The sequence below is a fragment of the Solea solea genome, chromosome 7 (assembly GCF_958295425.1).
Source record: "Solea solea chromosome 7, fSolSol10.1, whole genome shotgun sequence".
NCBI classification, from domain to species: domain Eukaryota; kingdom Metazoa; phylum Chordata; class Actinopteri; order Pleuronectiformes; family Soleidae; genus Solea; species Solea solea.
Genome location: NC_081140.1, coordinates 18,721,404 through 18,744,449, shown reverse-complemented (window position 1 = coordinate 18,744,449; position 23,046 = coordinate 18,721,404). Strand labels below are relative to the sequence as shown.

The window sequence follows — 23,046 nt, the reverse complement described above, 5'->3', positions numbered from 1 at the left end:
TGGTGCTCACAGCACAATCAGTGGTATGTCATACTGCCAATTTAACAGCAGCATGACAATGGTATGCTACGTATAAAACAGTCTTAATACAACTCAAGTTACTCTCGTAGATAATCTTGATAATGCAGCAACCTCACTGTGTACTATGTGATATAGTGTTGCTCCTCTGAAAAAGAAAGCAGTGAATCAAAGGAGACTAGTTGTATACTTCACATACACGGGCTCAAAAACAGGCTTTATGTAAATTAGAACGAAAATGGTGTTCCACAACTTTAGAGGAATTTCATGTAGCCTGGAAACAACAAAAAGGCCCTTCAAAGCCTTAAAGCTATAGCACTTTGCTGCTTTGAATCATATTTATCTGTACATGTTATGATAATTCCTCATAGAAAACTTAATCATGGAGTCCCACAGAGCTCAATATTTGGGCCCATAGTCTTCATCCTATACATGCTTCCATTAGGTAAGGTTAGCACAACATACACTTCCATTGCCGCCCACATTTTCACTTTTGATGACATTACCATGGCTTCCAGTTCCACTGCAAGGAACTTTGCAGTTATATTTGACCAGGAAATGTCACTTGATTGACACATAAACTTCCATCCCAAAGTGGCTGAGGCAGATGGCTGCATATATTTGAGTCTGGTTCTGTCAGAGATTTCTACCTGTTAAAATTGGGAAAGTGATGAGTTTCTCTTCTCTATTAAAAATATGATAACATTTCTGCTTTACTGTGTAAAGTGCGTTGAAAAGATGTATGCTGTGATTGAGCTCAATTAAATGATTTGATATTCTGAGGTCTCATATTGGATTATTATTTTAGGCTAGCTTCCTTGCCATTGCGCTCCTTTTGAGCTAGATTTAATTGGCTGTTGCATTGATTTTGACGCGCAGACCTGGCAACCCTGGTCCAGAGGGAATGAAAAGACTATAAAACGTGACGATGTGAGCAAGTTCATGCAGTGAGGAAGGAGCGAGAAGAGTCTGTTAAACTCAGACACGAGGAACACCAGATCCTTTGTGTGGACTCAGATCAGGTGAACATGATTTCTGATGATTTCTGATTTCTGACTTCTGACCATGAACAACTCTGTGAACTTACTGCAGATCACCTTCACCATCTACAGCTCTCTGGGTGTGTACAATGTTGCACTGGTTGTGTTTGTCTTTGTCTTCTATGTTTCCAGTGTGTGCATTAACGTCTTCCTGGTGACGGTCATTTGCACGGACCCCCGCCTGTACGGCAGACCCATGTACGTGCTGCTCATGAACCTGTGTCTGTGTGGCATGGTGGGCACAACATCAGTGTGTCTCAGCATCATCAAACATGTGCTGCACCATAATCAGCAAATGTCCTTGCAGGCATGTCTGACCCAGGTCTTCTTCAATGGCATGTACAGCACCTGTATATTCTGTATTCTGGCGCTGATGGCATATGACCGCTACGTCTCTATCTGTAAACCACTGCTTTACCACACCATCATGACTCCACTGAGAGTCAACCTGATGCTGCTGGTGGTTTACATGGTCCTCGGCTCCTTCTCAGGCATGCAGCTGTACCTGACGTCCAGACTGCAACTGTGCGGACACGCAGTTGACAAGTTATTTTGTTACAGTATGGCGATCGCTTACCTCTCCTGTAAGAGCTCAACAGTGATTTATGTTTACGGTCTAACTTGTGCTTGCTTCTTCATCATGCTCCCGTGTTGTCTGGTCATTCTGTCCTACGTCCACATCTTCATGGTGATTGTGAAAAAATCTAAGGACTCCCAGAGGAGGGCACTGCAGACATGCACACCTCACTTAGTCACTTTCATTAACTTCTCTGTGGCGTCCTTATTCGGAGTCATTTACAACCGACTTAGTCGGGACCTCCCAATAGTTGTCACGATTTTCATCACTGTGAATTTTTTCATCATCCCCCCTCTGCTCCATCCCATAATTTATGGGATCAAAATGCAGGAGATTCGACAAAGTATCAGCAAAAGGTTGAAGGATAAAAAACGGAGCTGCGACTTCAATTGAACAAAAAATGAAAATACAAAACACTTCTGGATATTACCGATAAAGTAATTTACATAAGGGTGTTAAATAAATGTTACACTCTGACGAAATGTATAATGTTCATGTCGTACGTTATACTGTGATAATGTAAACCTAAACGTGTCGATAATGTTTCTATTAATGTGACAGAGTTCATGTGATTGATAATGTTTGTACTGTGACACAGTGCTTGAAGTGGGCTGGTGCTGTCCTTTACGTAGTAGATTCCCTTCTCAAGATGCTGGTACTGATTATCTGTCCAATTCATTATTATAGCCCATAATAATCATTTCTCAGGGTGCACTACATGATGTTGTTTAACAAAAACAATATCTATCAGGCTGTGGCGACCTCTAAAGCAAGAAGCCGGAAGAAGAAGAAGACACAGGACAGCATCATAACATGACGCCAAATGAAAAGGACTGTGTGCTTGAAGTTTAAATCACTGTTGGAAATGTTAAAGATGATCTACAAGTTGGCAAAATGTGGAACATATGTCCAGTTTTTGGTTATTTTAATATCGACTGAAAATGAAATAAATGGATGTTGCATCACAAATATCTTGTGGTAACGGGTCATTGCTTTATTGATGTGCATTGTGTATATTGAATAACTTTAATACAAATTGTATTAAAAAAGAGTTTATACTGCAATACACTTCATACTGTGATATGCTTATGATATAGTAGACATAAGGTGAGTCTTTTTTTGGCTAAGTGGCTAAAATCCTGTTTAACTCCTATTCACATGCTGATTCTCACCACAGGAGGGCTCTCACCTCCAACCACTGTGTCCTTTCTTTTTCTAACACGGTTGATAAAGTTCATAAAGTTGTTAAAGTTCAATGCTAATGGTCAGAGTCACCGTAGGGACATCACCTCAGTGAGCTTCCTTTGTTACATCAACACAAACTCCTCAAGGAGATGCATCTGTTTTCAGCAGTAACAATAGTGACAGCTAATTGGCCTGTTAACGAAAGCTGCTTTACAACCCTCCAGAATGTCCAGGTGTCCACACAGGCTGCATCCTCAGGGAGATGACAGTCAGGAAGAGAAACTCTACTGGGACTCATTACTGAAACCATTCGTCACTGTGGCTCAAACTATGAAAAATAAACAGGTTAAAGAAAGAGTTACTTACTCACCTGTGCACAGGTGAAGACGTCAAAGAGGTCAGTCATAGTCGAGGTCTTTTGAAGTGTGTAGAACCAGATTTTAGCCACTGAACAAGTTAACGTACTGTATAAAGCACAATCAGCTCTACACTATTCGTCCTGAGTGATCCGATCACATGCGGACAGAACTAAGTACAGGTCTGAACACATGCAGTGGTAGAAGATAGATGATGTTAAAACATGTATACATAGGCTCTAAGGATGTGCAATATAGTGTCTTATGTCCTTTTTTCAGCACAACCTACAGGCAAACTGAATAAACACACCTGAGCAAAAAGTTATTCTCGTTATTCTCCCGGCAATTTAACAAGGGTGTGCCTGCGGCACAGGCTGTCTACTCAGGATAGATGTTAATACCAGGTCAGAATGGGGCCTATGTGTCCGTACGTCAAACATCCACACTTCAGCTAAAAAAAATACATAAATACAGTGGGGACATGCGTGAATCAGCATTCTATCTATCTATCTATTGAAATCATTACACACGTTGAGGTCAATAGGTCATTCATCAGAGTGTCATTAATCTGTGACAGTGGGAGCTAAAGGACATTCTCCCATGATCTGCTGATGTGACACTCTTGTGTTCTCATGCCCTCTAGTGGTGGAAATCTCACCTTGCTGTTGTGATGATGTGGAGGCTTCAGACAACGTGATGAGATAAATCACTTCAGACAAACGTTGTCCACTTTTATGCAAACTTCAAACATTACACAAACTTTTTGAACACTTCCTTTCTAACTTGAAAAAGGGCAAACGTTCTCAAATGCCACACAAACGTTTCCTAGCGTTCTACAGACTATTGAAACTTAACAAACGCTTTTACAGACTTTACAAAAACTTCTTCCAAGTATTCTTTTTTACTTAACACGAGCATGTCCAACCTTTACAGAAAACTTTTTTACACCCTTCATAGAAACACTACGACTGAAACATGATGAACCACACAGAACTATAAAAATCGAGTCGTACATGGTCAAGGACCGAGCTGTGCCAGATGTGTTATACACATGTGGCGTTGGTGGTATAGTGGTTAGCATAGCTGCCTTCCAAGCAGTTGACCCGGGTTCGATTCCCGGCCAACGCATACGTTTTCATTTTTGTTTCTTTACACTTCTGACTGACAGATGATTTAAAATCAGCTGTTCCAACATGAGTGAATTATGGATTGGTCTTAGAACTGCCTACAGTTCCCAGCTCACCCCCTGTCCCACTTCACCACACAACTCCCCCGGCTCCAATCTGTCCCTCTCCCCCTAAACAGGTAAGAAATGAGCTCAGGAATTTCACAGCAAAGAAGGGCCAAAGACATCACTTTCAGGCTCCTTAGATCCTACACTGACCAGCTGTGCAGGATTGTGGGTATCATCTTCAACGCAAGTCTGACGCTGGGGGAAAGCATCAAGTGCCTCACCTGTAGAAGTCTAGGCAGGGCATACTTAAGCAAACTAAGTGGCTGTTTGGGGCCCCCTAGTTAAAAGGTGTCAATATCTTTCCATATTCATTCATACACATGGAAATTCCTGTTTATTATTTATTACCTTTACCTACAATGTCTTTTGCTGCTGTGCTGTGCCGGTTGTGGGACAAATAAAGGATTATCTTACCATTCAAACTTTTCATGTTAACCGCCAGCTCAGTGACATTCATGTCAAAAACAGCTCATGATTATCAACTGATGAGAGGTTGATATGTTTGCTCTCCAATAAACAGTGGCATGAGGTGGATGGATTTCAGTACTTACAGTGACGGTTTCAGTTACTGTCCGCCGGGAGGCGCTGCAAGCTGTGGCTTTTCTGTTAAAAGAGGCTGAGCACCAACATCATTATGCAAAAAAGGGTTGAAAGAAAACATTTGTAGTAACTACCTGGTACCACAAGATGGCTGTAATGCATCTATCTACGTCAAACCTCTAAGAAGAAGAACAAACCGGAAGTGGTTGTTGTCGGACTCGGAAATGATCGTGCGTGTTAAACGGCGCCGAGCTGAAACTTGTGGCTGTTTCTTACCCATTAAACCACACACAGGCTCCTCAGACGGCCAGTGACCAGTTGACCCACCGCCGAGCTCACCGGTTGACACCCGGGTCCCCACAGAGCCGTCAGTCGTTATTTAGTGGCTCGCTGTCAATCGTTAGCTTTTAGTCGCCGTTGTTGTGTTGTGTTGTGTTGTGTCATGGCGGCGGGAGGCGGCACGGCCACTTCTCATGTTGGTGACGTTGAAGAAGACGCTTCTCAGTTGCTGTTTCCTAAAGGTCAGTGATGATGATGATCATACAGGTGAACCAGACATGACCTGGTCTAAACTAAACTCAACCAGTTCTGGAACAGATCAAAACCAGGTCTGAACGAGGGGGTAAAGCAGGGAAAGATGGTAGCAAGTTGACCAGTGCTGTGTTGAAATGTGTTTACCTGATCTGTGGAATCTGATGTTTTCACAGATCTGATCCTGAATTTAATCCTGATTACTGAGACAAACCGGATGTAAACACATCACGTGGCTGTTGTTTGGGGTTATTTGGTGTCGTCATGTTGTAGTCAAACTTGTGTGTGGATCTCTTCTTTTCAGGGTTTGATGTGTTGTGACTTACGGCTGCAAGATTAATCGATTACAAAATGAATCGTCAACAATTTTGACGATCGAGTATTGTCAAAATAATCGAAAATAAACTGATGATCACAAAGCCAGGGTCCATTTTAATGACTAAACAATAGAGAAAATAGTCGAGAATGAAAATAATTGTTAGTTGCAGCGCTGGTTGTTGGCATTGCTTTGTGATGCACAGTCTCACAGTCTGTGTTGTGTCATTCCAGAGTTCGAGAGTGCGGAGACGCTGCTGAATTCTGAGGTGCACATGTTGTTGGAACACAGGAAGCAGCAGAACGAGAGCGCTGAGGATGAGCAGGAGCTTTCTGAGGTGTTCATGAAAACCCTGAACTACACAGCCCGCTTCAGTCGCTTTAAGAACAGGGAGACCATCACGGCGGTACGCAGGTACAGCTCCACTCCTTCTGTCTTGTCACTACATGATCCGTACTGGAAACTCAATTTTTTTTGTCCAAACCCTAACCCCAGAAACAGCTTTCATAACAGGAAGTAGATGTACCTTCATACATGCGTAGAACAAATTGGTTTTCTTGCCAAAAAGTGATTGTCGCTCAGATTCTGAAAAATCCATAAACAATCATTTAATTACGATAGTTTTCAAACATATGCATTAACAAGGATATCAGACATTAATTCATTAAATTCCATGATACAGCTTTAACAGGCTGTGCATTCTCCAGTGGACCAATATCAGTTTCTGGTGGACAATTGCTTTTTGTCACGACATTGGCACTGATCAGGCAGCCACATGTTATCAACTGGTTATCTCAGCTGCGTTCGTTGGCCAAATGTTGTCAAAATATGCAAAGCAATGAAGACTGACACATTTCAGTTTAATTCATAGTCCTTAAGATACAGCAGAAGTATCTAACGTGTATCCAACGCAACATATCCCACAATTGATTGTACAACTGTCGCAATCCCTTTTATTCCTAAATAATTTGAGTGAACTATCAAATACAGAACATAACAATGAGAACACTCAAAAACAGACATCAGACAAACAAAATATCACATTTAAAAGCACACAGGTAATGTTGAAAATGGTAATAAATAAGGTGTAATAGAATAAATTAAAAAGAAGTGTTAATAACAGTAATAATAATAAAATAACAAGGCCATTATGGGATACTAGTGGTACTCAGCAAGTCTAAATTCTTCAATTAAGTGACTTAACAGTGTGTGGACTAATGTAACTCTACCTCCTATTGTCAGTCTCCTCCTTCAGAAGAAGCTTCATAAGTTCGAGTTGGCCAGTTTGGCAAATCTCTGTCCTGAGTCTGCTGAAGAAGCCAAAGCTCTGATTCCCAGGTGAGTCATCAAAAGTCCTAATCATCCATGACAAGTATCCTGAAAGAAATCTAGACTTTTGCACCGCCTCTCGTGTCTGTTTCTAGTCTTAAGGAACTCTGGCTTGTGACTGGAGACTTTGACCAATAAAAGGGCAGTTCAGAGAGAGGGCGCCTCCTGTTGGCTGTTTAACTAAACAGCTGCATGCATACATTTCCATTCAGTGATATGGTAGCTATTGCAGCACTGGTAACAACTGCCTATGCTGCAAAGAAACCTTAAAAATAGTCTAAAGGAGCAATAAACACAATAAAACGTGTTGATGTCAAAGGAACCTTTCAGAGTTTATCTTAGATCATCTGTTGCATATTAAGCTTTAATGTGTCTGTGATCGTCTAGTGGAAGGGACTCAGGATAAAACATTTTATGATTAGTCAACAATCGTCCTGACAACTGCAACATGAAAATCTGAATCTAAACCAATCAGTTGATAAATTAGTATCCACAGTGACATCACTCACCTTTGACTGTTAATGGATGGGTTTCAGTCTCGAAGGACGGTTTGAAGATGAGGAGCTGCAGCAAATCCTTGATGATATCCAGACCAAGAGAAGCTTCCAGTACTGAGACCAGGACCAGATCCAGTACATAGACAAGGACTGGAACTAGAACCAGATCCTGGACTAAAGCCAGATACACAACTGGGACTAGGGCCACTTTCTGAGCTTATCCTGCTCTGACCACCAGCAGATCATGGGTTGACTGAAGTGATGTGATGTTTTTCTTAGATACTGTTTCATGTTTTCATGTCTGTTTTGTTTAAATGTTCATGTTCCCCTTTCTAAGTCAAAAGTGATCCCGCTTTACTTCTGTTAGAACATGTTATACAGTTACTGTATATTCATGAATGTTATCATTCAATCAGTGATTTGTTACTTTTTTTACATAATAAATACACATGTTGTGATATGACACAGTTCCTCACAATATGTTAAATATTTGAGTTAATTCTGAGGTTTGATTCTACCTGTAAAACAATCAAGTTATTTCCTCCATTGTTTTGAATGAAGTTATGACTGTAATTTCCTAAATCCATCATACCAATTGACATCTTTCATTCAAATTTATCTCTGTGACAAACCTACCAAGTTGGACTTAGGAGTTGTTGATCCTGGTTGGTTTGTGACTTGATGTGCAGTATTTATAATACTAAACAATGCAGCAGTAGATCAGCAACTCTACAGTCAATATATGATCACAATGTCAGTACCTCATAAAACCATGGTTTGAAATCACAAACTGTCCCTTTAAAGACAGTGAAAGCAGCAGCAGCTTCTTCAAATATTGACGCAGTACATTGCCATGGCATTGGCATCCTCCGAGTCGGGAAGAGCCTCTGGCAGGACGCCACTGGGTGTCCTCACCATCTGCACTGTGTTCCTGCCAAACAGTGCCGTCTCGTGGTCTATCAACTGCCTCCAGAAACCAGCATTGGGTCTGATAAAGGGTCGACACTCCAGAACGCGTTCATGAGCCTGGCGCAGACTGAGACCTTCAGACCTGCAATTACAGAAATCGGGTCCGTTTCACTAAGCAGATTTACCCTGCATTGCTGTACTGAGTCATGTGGAGCTGATCGGTTTAGTCAGCATTGTGTTAACTCAGAGTTTGAATGCAACCAATGCTTGTTAAGTTACCCAATACAGTTTTAAATGGGCCTATTTCATGACGGAAACAAACAAGTGCGGATGTTTATGAACATAGCATTATGTTAGGGATAAAAGCCATAGCTTGCACCTCATTAATTTTGGGTTAAGTACCATTTCACTTTATATTTAAAAAATCTATGAAACTTGCGCACTGACTTGAGCAGCAATTTTCTTCCATGCCAATACTCAACTTTGCAAATGCAGCTGTGTTGCTGTTTTCGTCCTTTGTTTTCATGAAGACTTCAAACTTGTGAGGAGTTAAGTATGAGGATTTTATTAGTCTTTTTTGCTGTTGCCATGGTGAATCACAGTATTGCTGAACCTACTACTGTAACCTACCTACTACTCAGTTTCCAAACTCAGAACGTTTATTGTACTTCCTTTCTGAAATGGGCCTGAAAACTACTGAGACCATAACCATGTCTGGAGGGGGTTTACCTCATCAGGTGGGCCATGATCAGAGCAGCAGACCGGCTTCGTCCAGCAATGCAGTGTACCAGAGTTGCCCCTGTCTGGTTCTGGTTGATCCGTTCAGTTACATGGTCAAAGTAATGTCTCAAGGGAGCATGGGGCTGGTCCTGGATTGGGATGTGGAAGACCTGAAGACCATCCAGCTGAGGGTAAGACATGTCCTCCAGTCCACTGACATTTATAATGAGGGTAACACTCCTGCTGGTCAACACACTGCAATTCAGCGCTGAGTCCAGGTCAGTGAGGAAGAGACCAGGAGACACCTGAGAAACTGCCATGACCTGAGGGGAGGTTAATTCAATTCAATATAGCACCAAATCACAACATACATTATGTCAAGGCACTGTACATAGTAAGGCAGAAAACTTATTGTTATATTATTGGGAGAAGAGAAGCCCAACAGTTCACACAACAAGCAAACACATCAGTGGAGAGAGAAAAAAACTCCCTTTCAACAGGAAGAAATCTCTGACAGAACCAGAGTCAAAGATGTGCAGCATCTGCCTCAACAGGTTGGGGTGAAAGGAAAAATGGAGGACAGAGGAAGGAAGGGACAGAAGAGAGAGACCAGGAGCAGATATTTAACAGTTATATCAAGTTATATGTTTAGACAAGAAAGTTCTGAATCAGTTATGTTTATAGTACAACAATGTCATTTATACACACAGGTTAGAGGTTAAAACGCCAAAGTAACAGTCTACAAACAAACATTGTTTTATAGAAGCAAATAAAGTAAACATTTCTTTGATTTTTTTTTCTTTTATTAAAAACTAACTGCACCACGTTTGTTACTGTGATCTAAACAAGCATGTGTCCGACGTGGTATTGGAACCTGCGACCTGGTGGTAGCACTTAGTCCTGTCACATGAGAAAAAGAGGTACAGGTTCATTTCCAACATGGCGGCGATCATCTGCTCTGATCAGATCAATACAAACAGAAACCACACCGCTCTGTGCACGTGTGTCTGAACCGACCGGTTAGTTAACTTGAGAAATCTATCGTCAATAGTTATAGATCCAGACTCAGGTCGGAGCTCAGCAGAGCAAAACACGTCACGGATCACACGATTATGACTCACTGCCTCATTCAATAGTTTCACTTTGGTTCAGACGGACGGAGGTTTGTTGACAGGGTAAGAACACAACACTCAAGATACAACTACTCAACCGTACACCAGACTTCATTCAGAAATGTAACATTTTAAAGTTTACTTAATTCTGGCGCGCCGTTTATTACGTGCATTCTAACTATTCCGTTTACTTACCGTTAATTAACTTAAGAATTCCGCCTTCATACGACGTCATGAATGTTTATACTGAATGGTAGGATTTCACTCTACTGTATATATACATGTATGTGTGTGTGTGTGTGTCCTAATGCGACAACAAATGTATGTTTTATAGTTGTTTGTTTGTTAAACACCGAGGTTGTGAGTCATCTGTTTACAGCTGCCTTCTCGAACAGGCTGACGCAACATCCGGCTACAGATTTAAAAAATAAAAGCCCCAACAACGAAACCGATGTTTTATGACCTCGTGTGAAATTAAAAGTGAAATTGAGAGTTTAAAGTGCAGCAGTGATTCTTTCATCTGACAGGACATGTTTGTCTCTGAGTTGTTGTTTCTTGTTTTTAGTCCAGGAATAAACCGATTTATATACTGGTCCAGTCCATGTGAACATGCAAAACCAAGAGTCCTCACCTCGACCTGGGGTCACTGCTGCCCATTTGTCCCAAAAACCTGTCCTGCCTCAGATCTCGTACCATCCGACCATTAAGGCTCAGAACCCCAGAAAAGGAGTGGTACCAAAAACTTCTAAACCTCCTGAAACCCATCAGCCGGTCAGCCAACATGGAGACAACAGCACCCAGGTGAATCTTGATCCTGCAACAAGACCAAAAACCCAGCGTGTTCAGAAACCAGTTCAGAGGGGCAATTCAGATCCAGATCGGCACTCTGATAGCGCTCCACCCACACCAGCACAGGTTCCTCTGGGTCTGAAGGTGCCATTAGAAAAGAGTGTGGTGCAGCAGGTGGAGGTTCTGACCCGCGGACAGAGGAACAACCAGGACTGGTTCTCCTGGAGGAAGAACCGAATCACTGCCTCGGTGGCTCATCGTATCGCTCACTGCCGCTTTGTTAACGGCAAAAGCAGAACCCCACCAACCAGCTACCTGGCTGCCATCACAGGTAAGCTACCATCTCAAATGTCCCACCCACAGAGTCAGCAGTTTTTTTTTTATAAACAAGAATGATTCTGGTTCCACAGGTGACAGTAATCACGTCCAGACCCGTGCCATGAGCTGGGGGGTGAATATGGAGGCCGTGGCCATCGACAGTTACCAGGTGCAGTGGCACAGAGGTCACCTGACAACCAATCAGACACTGATTATATAAGATAGTAACGATGATGATGTTGTCCTGCAGAAACTGAAGACAACGGCGTTGGGTCAGCCCATCTCGGTTCAGGATTGTGGCCTGTTCATCGATGGTCAGAGACCCTGGTTGGCTGCGAGTCCTGATGGCATCGTGACAGACAGCACAACTGGCCAGTGGCTGCTTTGCCTGGAGGTGAAATGTCCCTACAAACACAGAGAGGGGGGAGTGGAGGAAGCCTGCCAGGACTCTGGCTTCTGTCTGGAGATTGAGGACAGACAGATGCCTGGAGAGGTAAGAAAAAACAAAACCCTGTCTCCTCAGTCATAAATTTTACAACTCAGACATCTTCTTGTGGTCTGTCTCATTCTCATTTCTGAGGACATCAAGGAAAGGATGTTAGTGATAGTGTTAGTCACAATGTTAGAGGAGATCCCCGATCCCTCTCGTCCTCTAATGTCTTCCTCCCATTCATCTTTGAAAAGCTGTCCTCCATCCTATCAAGGTCTCTGTCTTCTCGTCTCTCACGTCCTCCCTCCTTTTTAATATTCTCCTCCAACATCGTCTTCCTGTCTCTGATATGCTTTTATGTCCTCTCCTCCTGTCCTAGTCTCCAGCCTACCGTCTTAAGACATCTCACAGTTACTACACTCAGATCCAGTGTCAGTTGGCCGTGACTGGCCTGCAGCGTGCCGACCTTGTTGTTTACACCACGAAGGAGACGGCTATTGTTCCCGTGACCTTTGATGCTGAAATGTGGGCGGAGACTGTGTCCAAGCTGGAGATATTTTACAGAGACGCCGTCCTGCCTCGTCTCAGAGAGACGTCAGCAGCATGGTCACCAGAGCAATAAAGAAGCAGTGACCTCTTGGTCATTCAGGAATAAAATATTTTCAATAACTTGTTTAGTGAAAAACCAGAGGTGAACCTGACGCTGAGTTAGCTTTGTAACCAGATAATGAAGGTCACCTTTGACATCATGCTATTAAATATCTTTATATCGCTGACATTTGTGTGAATTCTGTCAATTCCTCTTTGGTCAGTCTGACAATGTTAGCATAGCAGGCTGTGATAAAAATGAACCTTTAGCCATTTTAGTATGCGCTGCTATCATCATGAACCATGTGCCATGTTAGCATTATATTCCGGGTTGGACTCACGCTGTATTATCATGTGCTTTGCTAACATTATAAGACACGTTCATGTTGTACATTAGCATCATGAGCAGCATTAGCATTATGAGCCATTATAGCATCATGACCTGTGCATCATGATACTTTGCATAAGCATTGCATGTCGCGTTTACATGATAATCCGTATGAGCCATGTTTGCGCGTCATGTAATCATAAGGTCTGGTATTGGCATCACTTGCTGCGTTACCTTGTGCTGTGTTGGCTTTGACTAGTGTTTAAATCAGTGTTTCCCAACCCTGGTCCTCAGGGAACACTGCCCTGCATGTTTTAGATGTTACCCTGCTCCAACACACCTGATTCAGATGAACAGCTCGTAACCAGGCTTCTGCAGAGCTTGTTAAAGAGCTGACCATTTGAATCAGGTGTGTTGGAGCAGGGCAACATCTAAAACATGCAGGGCAGTGTCCCTTGAGGACCAGGGTTGGGAAACACTGGTTTAAATGATGCACCATGTTTACCATAAAGAAAGTGAGATCAGTGATAGACCCAGGAAGTGGAAGATACACATGCTCTGATATTTTTTATTCTTTCCGTCTCTGAACGTAAATATAACGCTTGTTTGACGTCAGGTCCATTAAAACTGATAAAACCCCAAAATCAACGCCACATCAATACACTGACTCCTCCTCCTTCTGCAGAGTTCACTGTGACCTCACTAATCAGCTCGCAGCAGCTCATCGCCTGAAGCAGGAGGTGAAACGGCTCGGAGAAGAAACCATCCTCTGGTTCACTCCAGCAGCTGATTGGCTTGCAGGACAAGTGTCTGTATGGAGCGGGCAAGGTATGTGTTACTAGTGGTCAGTCAGCAATGGGCAGAGTCTCACAGGTAGCCCTCCTTCAGGAACTGCTCGTGGAGTATGTCTCGATACTCGTCGAAGCCACCATCGATTCGCTTAACTTTTCCACATTCACACACCCACAGCTCCTTACACACCAACCGAATCAGACGTTCGTCGTGAGATACTAGGATAACTCCACCCTGAAACACACAATGAGACACACCTGAGACAATGCACAGGAGGAAATGCGCACAAACACACACACACACACACAATACAAACAGACACTTACTCTGAACTTGTTGAGAGCTTTGGCGAGCGCCTCGATTGTCTCCATGTCCAGGTGATTGGTCGGCTCATCAAGGACGTAGAAGTTTGGACTGAAGGAGAGACAGAATGACATTATCATGACCATCACCACCAACATACACATTTCCTTAAGACCTCTCCTTAAGCTCTCTCTTACCATGGCATGGTCATCTGAGCGAAGGCGACGCGGCTCTTTTGTCCTCCTGACAGACTCGCCACTGGCCTCGTTGACAGCTCACCAGTAATTCCGTAACCTCCCAACTGGTGGCGGTACTCCTCCTCTGTCCGGCCTGTGAAGTACACACAAACAGCAGTCAAATATTGATCAGCACCTAGATGAGGTCAGTTCAGTTTGCTGTGGTTAGGAGCTGTTGCCATAGTTACCAGGGAACCTGTTAAGGAGCAACTCCACAGAACAGACATTCAGGTCCAGCTGGTCCACGTGATGTTGACTAAAGTAACCAATCTTCAAGTTCCTGATAACACACACACACCCAATCAGCAACAGTGGAAGGAATTCACTCATGCATGTCAGTGATTATCTACACACTATTATTGGGTTTTATTGCATGGCTTAATTGAATACTCTTGATTTTAACAGTTTTTTTAATTTACAAAAAAACAAACTGATCTGTGCCCTTATCTATTACGTAAACATGATAAACAAATGAGTTCCTTATTAAAACGTCGAGCATGCAGCAATTCCTGTACACTGCCTCGACCAGCTCAGGTGTGATTTTCCTGTAAACAGACTCCGGTGCCTGTTGGCTGTCTCACCTGTGAGCTTGTCTGACGCCATTGACTGGCGTCAACTCTCCCATCAGCAGTTTGAGGACGGTGGTTTTTCCAGCACCATTTTCTCCGACCTGACAGAAAATAAGAACATGAGTTTTATAGATCATCCGATTCGTTTTCAGTACAAGAGTCTGTGTTTTTGTAAGACTAAATTGTTCTGTGACACGTACAATGCAGATCCGAGACTCAAGGTCGGCTGACAGGTTGAGTCCAGAGAAGAGGCGCTGGTCGGGCGAGTAGTAAAACTCAACTTCATCCAACTGCAGGATGGGAGGAGACAACTTCTCAAAGTTATCTGGAAACCTGTGGGCACATGTCAACATTCATTCCCCTGGTCAATGGATTTGACAACAGTGTCATGGAAGATTTACAGTGTGTACAGTACTTTGCAAAAGTCCTACATTTGTTGTTTTATTAATGCTATAATGACCATACAATGTAATTATTTCTCTAACAGAAAATTAAGGAAACATATATGCAGTTTTAAAATGTTTCAGTTTAAGTGTCAAGCATTTCTTTGGACCTATCCTTACACTGAACGATAGCACGATTCTCTTAAACCTGGAGTGGAACCCTAATTAGTGTCACTGGTAAAACCTGTGTTTGACCGACTATTTCATGTCAACAAATGTTGTGAAAAATGTCTATTACACCAGATTTATTCAAGACATGCCTGAGCATTTCATTGAACATTCGCTAAATAATATGAGACCAACTTTCAGTCACAGTATTCCAATCAAAATGCCAACAATCACAGGATTTGACATAAAAACAGAACTAGTGGTGCTCTAAGACTTTTGCAGTGTACTGTAAATAAATGAATGTGCATGATTTTTAGATGGTGGCGCAGCCAAAAATTATAGTTATGAAGTCTTACTTTAAAGTAACCTCAGTTTCTCTCTCAATGGGCTTCAACTCTGGTCTGTGGAAGGAGTTTGACAGACACTGTTAGTTGAACTGGATCACTCGCCGTCTCCTCAGAAACAGTCACACACATTACAAACACTGACTCATTCACTGATTTACAAATCCACATTCATTCAGATACACACATTCATTTATTGACTCACAGTCTCTCCAGCAGCTTCAGTTTACTCTGAACCTGAGCCGCTCTGTTGGCGTTGTAGCGGAACCTGTCAATGAACACCTGAAACACACACAGTGCATCATGGGAAAACTTAAATCATCAGAAAACACTAGGCTTTACATCACAATTTGATAGGATACCAGAGTACCAGTTGTGTCGGTGTTGTCTACGGTAAAGGTACCAGTCAGAACTGCAGTAGTACCTGTATGTGTTGTCTGTACTGCAGCTGGGCCTCATACTCTCTATGCTGGTTCTTCAGTCTGTCCTCTTTGGTTTTAATAAAGTTTTCAAAGTCGCCACGGTAACTATCGAGCCGCTGCGAGTGCAGGTGGATGATGTCGGTTACCACAGCATTCAAGAAATTTCTGTCGTGGGAGACAACCAAGATGGTGGACTGCCACGTCTGAGGAAGGAGGTGCATATCTTTAATATTTGCTCCTTATTAGCTTACGGCCAACAGCTGCCACTGTTTTGAATGAGCAATGCTAACGCTAAGGTGAGTTCAGACCTGCAGGTAGTTCTCTAACCACAAGATGGCTCTGACATCCAACATGTTGGTCGGCTCTGAAATACAAAACACAGGAAGAGTCCATTAAGTTGTGTTTGTAGTTTGCACATAGTGATGTATTCATGACATAAACATGTGGCTCTACGGTGGAAAAAGAAGACTGGTTCTTAACAGGCTGAAACAGCTCTAGCACCAGGTTTAATTTAGAGGAAAAGGTAGTTTAAAAGTCAACCAACTCACCGTCAAGTAGCAGCAGGTCCGGTCTGATGAAGACAGAAGATAATGAGTGACAGCTGTCAGTCATCAACTCTCAGCCAATTACATAATTGTTTACATATGAAGATTAAGACTCACCTAGCAAACAAAGCGCTGGCCAATGCCAACCTCATCCTCCATCCTCCTGAGAACTCCCTGAGACACAGACAAGGAGTGCGATACAGATGGGATACACACATGGAGAGAGAGCGAGACAATGAGACATGGTGATAGAGGGAGAGACAGAGGACACCTCATTGTCTCATGATAATGTCAAATCTGTGTCAGCAATAGGTGCCTAACCTCGTGGTCTGCTGTTGCATCTTGGGGGAGAATCCGAGACCAGCCAGGATGACAGAGGCTCTGATTGGACAAGACAGTCATCAATAAAAACACAGCATTTAACTGCTCACATTTTAGAAACACCGGAAGTGATGTCACCCTGCAACAGGTGGACACAATTAATCATGGTTACCTGACTAACCCATAACTGTGCTCATGTGAACAGCATGGCTGTGTGGTTGCTATAGTTACCGGGCTGGGGCTTTGTCAGCTTCAATCTCCTCCAGTTTTGCGTAGATCTCCGACAGTCGAACACTTTCCATCCCGTCAGCGCTGAAGGACAAACAAAGGAGATGTTTCATGGACATTTTAGAGATGTTTAATGAAAATTCATCAGCATGTTACAGACATCCCAATCATTTCAAAGAACTTTCAAATATTTCACAGACTATTCATGGATGTCACAGCTCCTATGATGTAATATTATTTAACTTTATTACTTCACTTTATGGAGTAATTTGGTCTAATGCTGATGAATCTGTTGATCTTACGTTCCGTCTGCGATGCGAGCATTCAGCGTCTTCTCCTCGTTGAGCAGGTCCTCCCGCAGTGTGTCACTCTGCAGGACGCTCTGCAGTGCTATCGTATCATCTCCCGCAACTTCCTGCTCCACATGGAGGATGGAGATGTGAGCTGGGACACGAAGGCTACGGCTTGCCAACATCTTCAACAGAGTCGTCTTTCCCAGACCGTTACGACCAATAAGACCATACCTCCGACCTGTCGCAAGAGAGACCTCTGCCCCCTGCAGTAGACACCTGGATTTTTTTTTTTTTTTTTTTTTTTTAAATTAAAGAACATAAACATTTAATATACTGAAAAACATACAAAAAAACATCATATACACATGTCATAACTCATTCATTTTCTAATTCCCATTTCGTCTAATTGGTGTCATGAGTGATGTCTGTCATTGGTTTGCAATGTATGTCAATATCCTATTTGCAATCGAGTTTGTGACGCCCCTAATGTATGATGTTTACCAGTGTTGTTAATTTACTTAATTGTTTTCTAGCCTCTGTCTACTCACCTTTCTCCAAACGAAACATCAAAGTTCTCGATCCGAATATCGTAGCTGCGATTCTTCCCCGTTAAGTCCACTCGACTGTCCTTCTTACTGCTGGCCTGACTGGCCGATGCCTCTTCCAGGACTCTGTTAGAACAGGAAAGCGAAAGATGAAGCGAGCAAAGGTGGGTGTTGTGTGTGTATTATTGGGCTGTTCAACAGAGCCAGACTTTCTTTGCGTGAGCTGGACATAACCTTAAATCCTAACCAGAGCTAACAAGTATCAAGATGGTGATTATCTATTTAGTTTGTAAATCCAACTTTTCTTCAGACTTTAACACATTTACATAAAACACTGAAACACGTTTAAAGTGTAACTGTCTTAAGCAAACATAGAAATTACTTCAGCTTTGGGCCAGAACAAATTGGAACTGAATTATTTAAGAGTTGTGATAAAGCCTTATCAAATTATCAACAATGAGAACAAGAACAACCTTGTGAATAGCACAGCTCACTACATTCTTGCTCACATTTTCTGCATCACCAGCTGAACCCATGAAGGTTCTCATGATAAAATAAAAACATAAGTGTGACGCATACAGCATACGCTTTCATTTGGCTCAATAAAGATTGCAAATATAGCATGTTCTCTCAGCTGAGAATCCATATGACTCATGGAGAATATCATCAATAAAAAGCCAGTGGGTCACTTCAATCTCTAAACACTCACTACGTATAATTCTGACCTGTGAAAAAGACCACTGAATCTCACATAACAGTGAGACCATGTCCAAGAGGCTGATTTGTGAAATTGCAGCACTTTTTTATAGAAAATTTCAAGCTGAAACTCTAAATATAACTTAGTACAGACCAGGTTATGTCTTCTGCACAAGTCACCATTTTGATCTAGCTAGGTTACAAGACATGAAAAAAATCTATAGTCTCAAAATACCTTGCTTATCCATTAATTGCACTTCATAATAAACCCCACAGGTGAGTGTAAATGTGTCTACAGGTGTGGGTGAAGGTGTGTACTGACAGTGGGCTGGTGGTCTTCAGTGTCTCCTTCTCATTCCTGCGTTCATGTTTAGCTTTCAGCTTCGCCTCAGCCTTTTCCAGTTTCTTAACGTCCACTGTCTGAAGAGAGACATTAAATGATGTATCACAGCAGAGAGACATGGAATGGAACTGAGAGAAAGAAAACTGGAGACTTACTGTGTTCTGTGGACGTTTCATCATCCAGATACCCTCAACACCTTTAGCTGCTGGAACTGATGGGATACAAACACAGGTTAACCTTTGCTTAAAATATAAACATGACCAAACCTGGTCTAAACCAGATCTAAACCAAGTCCAAACATTAAACACAACTGGTCTGAACCGGGGTCACAACTGGTTCAAACCTATTCTCTATTTGATTCAATCTGGTCCAGACATAGTCCAAACTTGGTCTTTAATGTACAGACAGTAAATACTGAATGTACAAAGAAACTATGTCCTGCTCAGAAACCTAAATCACCAGATCTCACTCATAAGCAGGTGTTTTTAGAACTTAAATCAGTGAAAAAAAGATTACATTGTAATGATGTGACAACGTAACATGTTTCACCTATGTCTGCAGAGATCTGAGAGAGCTGAACTGGAGCGTCAAGTAGCACCTGCCTCTGAGTGCCATGATGGTTGTTCCTGAACAACACAGACATTCAAACATCAGATAGTGGACATTTTCATTTGACGATTGGCTCATCAGTTGAGTGACATCTGGACACTAAGACAGATTTAGCTTACAGTTTTAGAGTGTTGAACATCTGGAGACAAATGTCTTTGACATCATCCTCGTTCTTACTGTCAGCAGACACTTCCTGCAGGACGCCGCCGATGGCATCATACACCTCATCTCCATCCTCGAAGTCTGCACCACAATGATCCAGGACACCTGATACACACAAACACACAGAGATCTAACCTGCTCTAATTAAGTGACAGCACATCTAACAATCCGCGATACAGATCTTTTACCGATAACTATTAGATTCAAATCAGTGTCAAATGATTTCATACAACGCTGATCAAGTCCAACTGCTCCACACGACTGTCTTTATGGTTCTCAGTATATCAGTGTTTATATCTTGTGTAGCCTGGTGACATTAATGTTCTGCACAAAGTGGTTTGCTTTATGTCAAAACAGACAGAGGCACATTGAGTTAGTAAAGTGAGGCGACTGCAAACCACACAAAGCAGCATTCAAAGGCTCCCTCTGTCAGGTCTGATAGTATTGCTTGACAGGTATTATATTCAGACGAGAAAAGATGAATACAAGTTACGTTACATCATTTATGTTCAAATATCTAACAGATAGAAAAATCATCCATCAAAGGCAACAATAAATAGGTTATGTTATTTGTTGTTGAAATCATACTTGATAAAACTTCCTTAGGACCAGGAATATTCCCAGGAATGTTCCCTCTCATGCTGAGGGTTTAACATATACATATATACATATATATATACACATACATACATACATATATATATATATATATATATATATATATATATATATATATATATATATATATATATATATATATATACACATACATATATATATATATATATATATATATATACACACACACTACTGGGTGTCTCACGGGTAAAACAACTGAAATATTTCCAGGAAAACGTCAGGATTATTGATTATTCCTGTATTGCTATCACACTTCTCAAGTGTTTTCTGTTTCTGTCCCGAGATTATTTCCTATATTTCTACAACACGATTTAACACACTTGAAATATCCCCTACAATACAAGTGGAAAATTGTCGGGAACACTCCTTAAAAAAAATCAAATCTAAAACTACAGGAATATTTCCTATCTTTCCCTATGTGATGCGTGCGGGTTAATGTTCGGCATCAAGTTTGTTCAGACTGAGTTTTAAGACTCTAGACTGGTCCGGCTTTTAGGTGGAGCTGACCGGCTCGTGTCATGCTGCCGGGTGTCACGGTTCCAGTAAGGCTAGCGCGTTAGCTCTGCGGCTATAGTATTGGTTAGCGGCTAACAGGGGGAGAGCTTGTACAGCTCCAAGAAGCCAGCAAATTGAGACCACGTCCACAACTGTCAGCGTTCCTGTTCCCGGAAGAGTGTAGCTCTGTGGCCGGGGTCTCACCTGTGATATAACTGAAAAGCTCCGTGTCGATTTCAGGAAACTCGTTCTTCAGAATGTCCACGTACGTCGCCATGATACCCGGCCCTGGGCACGAACTCTGCGCACATGCGTTAACATGCGACACCGTATGGACTTCTGGGAGATGTGGTTTTTTAATACAGTCATGTTGTTCACTGTGTCACGATATAGAAATAAACCAGATGTTTTCAGAATATTATCAGTAATTTATTGCCAACGTGCTTTTGATAAAATTAATTATAATTTAGTATAATAATTAATTTGTACAAAGGACAATATTTGTGATACTGTATCAGCAGTACTGAATTCGGTATTGACAATACTGACAGTGCCAAAAGTACAGTTAGACTGAAAGCATTAGTAGTGCTACATGCAGTACATCAATATTAGTACAGTACTGACAGTAGTAGTGTTTCAGTATGCAGTACTGACAGTGGTACATTCAGTACAACTAATGTAACAAGGCCAATTACTATTGTTTTACCTGTTATTCCACAAAATTAAAATAATTTTTTGCTGTCCAGTGATTTACCAGACATACACATAGGAGAGTAAGTTTTGTATGTTTCCTGTGTTCCTCCTATTCCCTCTCTGCTGTGATACACCAAAGAAGATGACTTTTTAATTTCTTGTGTTTTATGTTATATATATATCACTATGGGCCACATGGTTTGTGTAGTGGTTAGCACCCTGGGTTTTAGCCCCAATTCAAACAAGGGCCTTTCTGCATGGAGTTTGCATGTTCTTCCTGAGTGTGCATGGGTTTTCTCTGGGTTCTCTGGCTTCCTCCCACAGTCCAAAAACATGTAATATGGGGTTTAGGTATGTGAATGTGAGAGTGAATGGTTGCATGTTTCTATTAGTTTTGTCCCCCGCGATCCTCTAATAGAGGATAAAGTAGATAATTGATGGATGGATATTTCACTATTTTTTCTTGCCATGTGTAAAAATATTTTGTTAACTTCATTTGTTTAGGGGCTCCACCATTATTTGCCTTGCCATGTCACTCCTCCATGTGACTGGAATGAGACTGGGGTTTCTTGGTTGAATGCTGCAGTTGCAACAGTTTCCTTCCATACCATTCCTTGATGGCTCCATCTCAGGTGGTGAAGACTTGAATGTTGGTCACACTACTTCATGGGTTAGTGAACATTCTGCTGTCAAGTCCACTGTTCTGGACAGCCCAGCCTATGCTGCTTGGAAGCTTGGAATGAATCCCCTTCTTCTTATGACCCTGCTGCAGCTCCACCACCCGCCGCCCCTGTCTCTTCAAATCATACATGAGAGGGGCTCAACAGGTGTCTGTGTTTGTTTGCTTGTTTTATGCACTTTTCTGTCAGAAATTAAATGGAGACGGGCTTCTTTTACTCAACCCAATGTAGTGTGTGACTCCACCCGTTACAGTAGTACAGTATTGACAGTAGTAGTAGTTGTGCAAGTACTACAGTGTGTAGTACTGAAAGTAGTAGGAGTACTACAAATAGTTCAAATAGTAATGCTGATCTGGCATCAGCATTACTATTACTATTTGAACGACCACTAGCCACATGCAGTATCAGTAGCTAAAGTTGCAGCAGTACTTTCTGTTGTACTGACAGTATCACTTGTACTGTACTGCAGCAATGAGAAGCTGTAGTACTGTATGTTATGCTAATAGCAGTATCAAAAGTACTATTTGCATGGTATAATTTTTACATTTTGTAGTACTTAATTCAGTACTGACAGTAGTACGATTACTATAAGTAGCACTATATGCAGTACTGAGAGTATTAGTATTGTGTGTAGTGCTGCATGTAGTACTGACAGTTACTACAAGCAGCATTGTAGTACTGACAGCATACTGTGTTCAGTCATCTGTTGACCAGTCGCCCCGTCTTTCTGTGCTTCGTTCTGCGCATGCTCCGCTCGGAGTTT

General features: G+C 42.0%; 5 protein-coding genes and 1 non-coding gene across 6 annotated transcripts; 4 read left to right on the top strand and 2 right to left on the bottom strand.

The window, feature by feature from the left end:
* Positions 1-994: 994 nt before the first annotated feature.
* On the top strand, positions 995-2,028 carry or60a1 (odorant receptor, family 60, subfamily A, member 1). The gene has a single exon (XM_058633316.1). The coding sequence runs from the start codon at positions 1,084-1,086 to the stop codon at positions 2,026-2,028; it is 945 nt and encodes a 314-aa protein (XP_058489299.1). The 5' UTR covers positions 995-1,083.
* Positions 2,029-4,232: 2,204 nt separating this feature from the next.
* Positions 4,233-4,304, top strand: trnag-ucc (transfer RNA glycine (anticodon UCC)). Its single transcript has one exon. It is a non-coding gene; the product is annotated as a tRNA-Gly (tRNA).
* Positions 4,305-5,150: 846 nt separating this feature from the next.
* On the top strand, positions 5,151-8,122 carry polr2d (RNA polymerase II subunit D). Its single transcript, XM_058633156.1, has 4 exons — positions 5,151-5,471; positions 6,031-6,211; positions 7,040-7,135; positions 7,663-8,122. Exons 1-4 carry the CDS (start codon positions 5,393-5,395, stop codon positions 7,739-7,741), a joined length of 435 nt encoding a protein of 144 aa, XP_058489139.1. The 5' UTR covers positions 5,151-5,392; the 3' UTR covers positions 7,742-8,122.
* Positions 6,391-10,903, bottom strand: LOC131462161 (dual specificity protein phosphatase 14-like). The gene is made up of 3 exons (XM_058633153.1): positions 10,560-10,903; positions 9,262-9,575; positions 6,391-8,674 (listed from the first exon to the last, which is right to left on the bottom strand). The coding sequence occupies exons 2-3, from the start codon at positions 9,570-9,572 to the stop codon at positions 8,452-8,454; spliced, it is 534 nt and encodes a 177-aa protein (XP_058489136.1). The 5' UTR covers positions 9,573-9,575; positions 10,560-10,903; the 3' UTR covers positions 6,391-8,451.
* LOC131462135 (uncharacterized) lies at positions 10,160-15,415 on the top strand. The gene is made up of 5 exons (XM_058633117.1): positions 10,160-10,427; positions 10,930-11,484; positions 11,564-11,640; positions 11,722-11,964; positions 12,281-15,415. Exons 2-5 carry the CDS (start codon positions 10,974-10,976, stop codon positions 12,521-12,523), a joined length of 1,074 nt encoding a protein of 357 aa, XP_058489100.1. The 5' UTR covers positions 10,160-10,427; positions 10,930-10,973; the 3' UTR covers positions 12,524-15,415.
* Positions 13,359-21,231, bottom strand: abcf3 (ATP-binding cassette, sub-family F (GCN20), member 3). Its single transcript, XM_058633056.1, has 21 exons — positions 21,115-21,231; positions 19,734-19,881; positions 19,555-19,631; positions 19,161-19,216; positions 18,985-19,082; positions 17,970-18,092; positions 17,431-17,697; positions 17,132-17,212; positions 16,901-16,960; positions 16,697-16,753; positions 16,583-16,605; positions 16,343-16,398; positions 16,037-16,237; positions 15,818-15,894; positions 15,625-15,669; positions 14,918-15,050; positions 14,730-14,818; positions 14,337-14,428; positions 14,110-14,242; positions 13,936-14,023; positions 13,359-13,843 (listed from the first exon to the last, which is right to left on the bottom strand). The coding sequence occupies exons 1-21, from the start codon at positions 21,185-21,187 to the stop codon at positions 13,685-13,687; spliced, it is 2,136 nt and encodes a 711-aa protein (XP_058489039.1). The 5' UTR covers positions 21,188-21,231; the 3' UTR covers positions 13,359-13,684.
* Between the last annotated feature and the right edge of the window lie 1,815 nt (positions 21,232-23,046).

What these genes read in the sequence shown, in the direction of transcription:
- or60a1 (XM_058633316.1), top strand. Translation starts at nt 1,084, where the DNA reads ATGAACAACTCTGTGAACTTACTGCAGATCACCTTCACCATCTACAGC.
- polr2d (XM_058633156.1), top strand. Translation starts at nt 5,393, where the DNA reads ATGGCGGCGGGAGGCGGCACGGCCACTTCTCATGTTGGTGACGTTGAA. An exon ending in ACCATCACGGCGGTACGCAG is followed by an intron (nt 6,212 to 7,039) that starts GTACAGCTCCAC and finishes TCCTATTGTCAG; the next exon opens with TCTCCTCCTTCAGAAGAAGC. An exon ending in GCCAAAGCTCTGATTCCCAG is followed by an intron (nt 7,136 to 7,662) that starts GTGAGTCATCAA and finishes GATGGGTTTCAG; the next exon opens with TCTCGAAGGACGGTTTGAAG.
- LOC131462161 (XM_058633153.1), bottom strand. Translation starts at nt 9,572, where the DNA reads ATGGCAGTTTCTCAGGTGTCTCCTGGTCTCTTCCTCACTGACCTGGAC. An exon ending in ATCATGGCCCACCTGATGAG is followed by an intron (nt 8,675 to 9,261) that starts GTAAACCCCCTC and finishes CTGTAATTGCAG; the next exon opens with GTCTGAAGGTCTCAGTCTGC.
- LOC131462135 (XM_058633117.1), top strand. Translation starts at nt 10,974, where the DNA reads ATGCAAAACCAAGAGTCCTCACCTCGACCTGGGGTCACTGCTGCCCAT. An exon ending in CTACCTGGCTGCCATCACAG is followed by an intron (nt 11,485 to 11,563) that starts GTAAGCTACCAT and finishes CTGGTTCCACAG; the next exon opens with GTGACAGTAATCACGTCCAG. An exon ending in ACAGACAGATGCCTGGAGAG is followed by an intron (nt 11,965 to 12,280) that starts GTAAGAAAAAAC and finishes CTCCTGTCCTAG; the next exon opens with TCTCCAGCCTACCGTCTTAA.
- abcf3 (XM_058633056.1), bottom strand. Translation starts at nt 21,187, where the DNA reads ATGGCGACGTACGTGGACATTCTGAAGAACGAGTTTCCTGAAATCGAC. An exon ending in ATGCAACAGCAGACCACGAG is followed by an intron (nt 16,754 to 16,900) that starts GTTAGGCACCTA and finishes TCTGTGTCTCAG; the next exon opens with GGAGTTCTCAGGAGGATGGA. An exon ending in CTGAAGCTGCTGGAGAGACT is followed by an intron (nt 15,670 to 15,817) that starts GTGAGTCAATAA and finishes CTCCTTCCACAG; the next exon opens with ACCAGAGTTGAAGCCCATTG.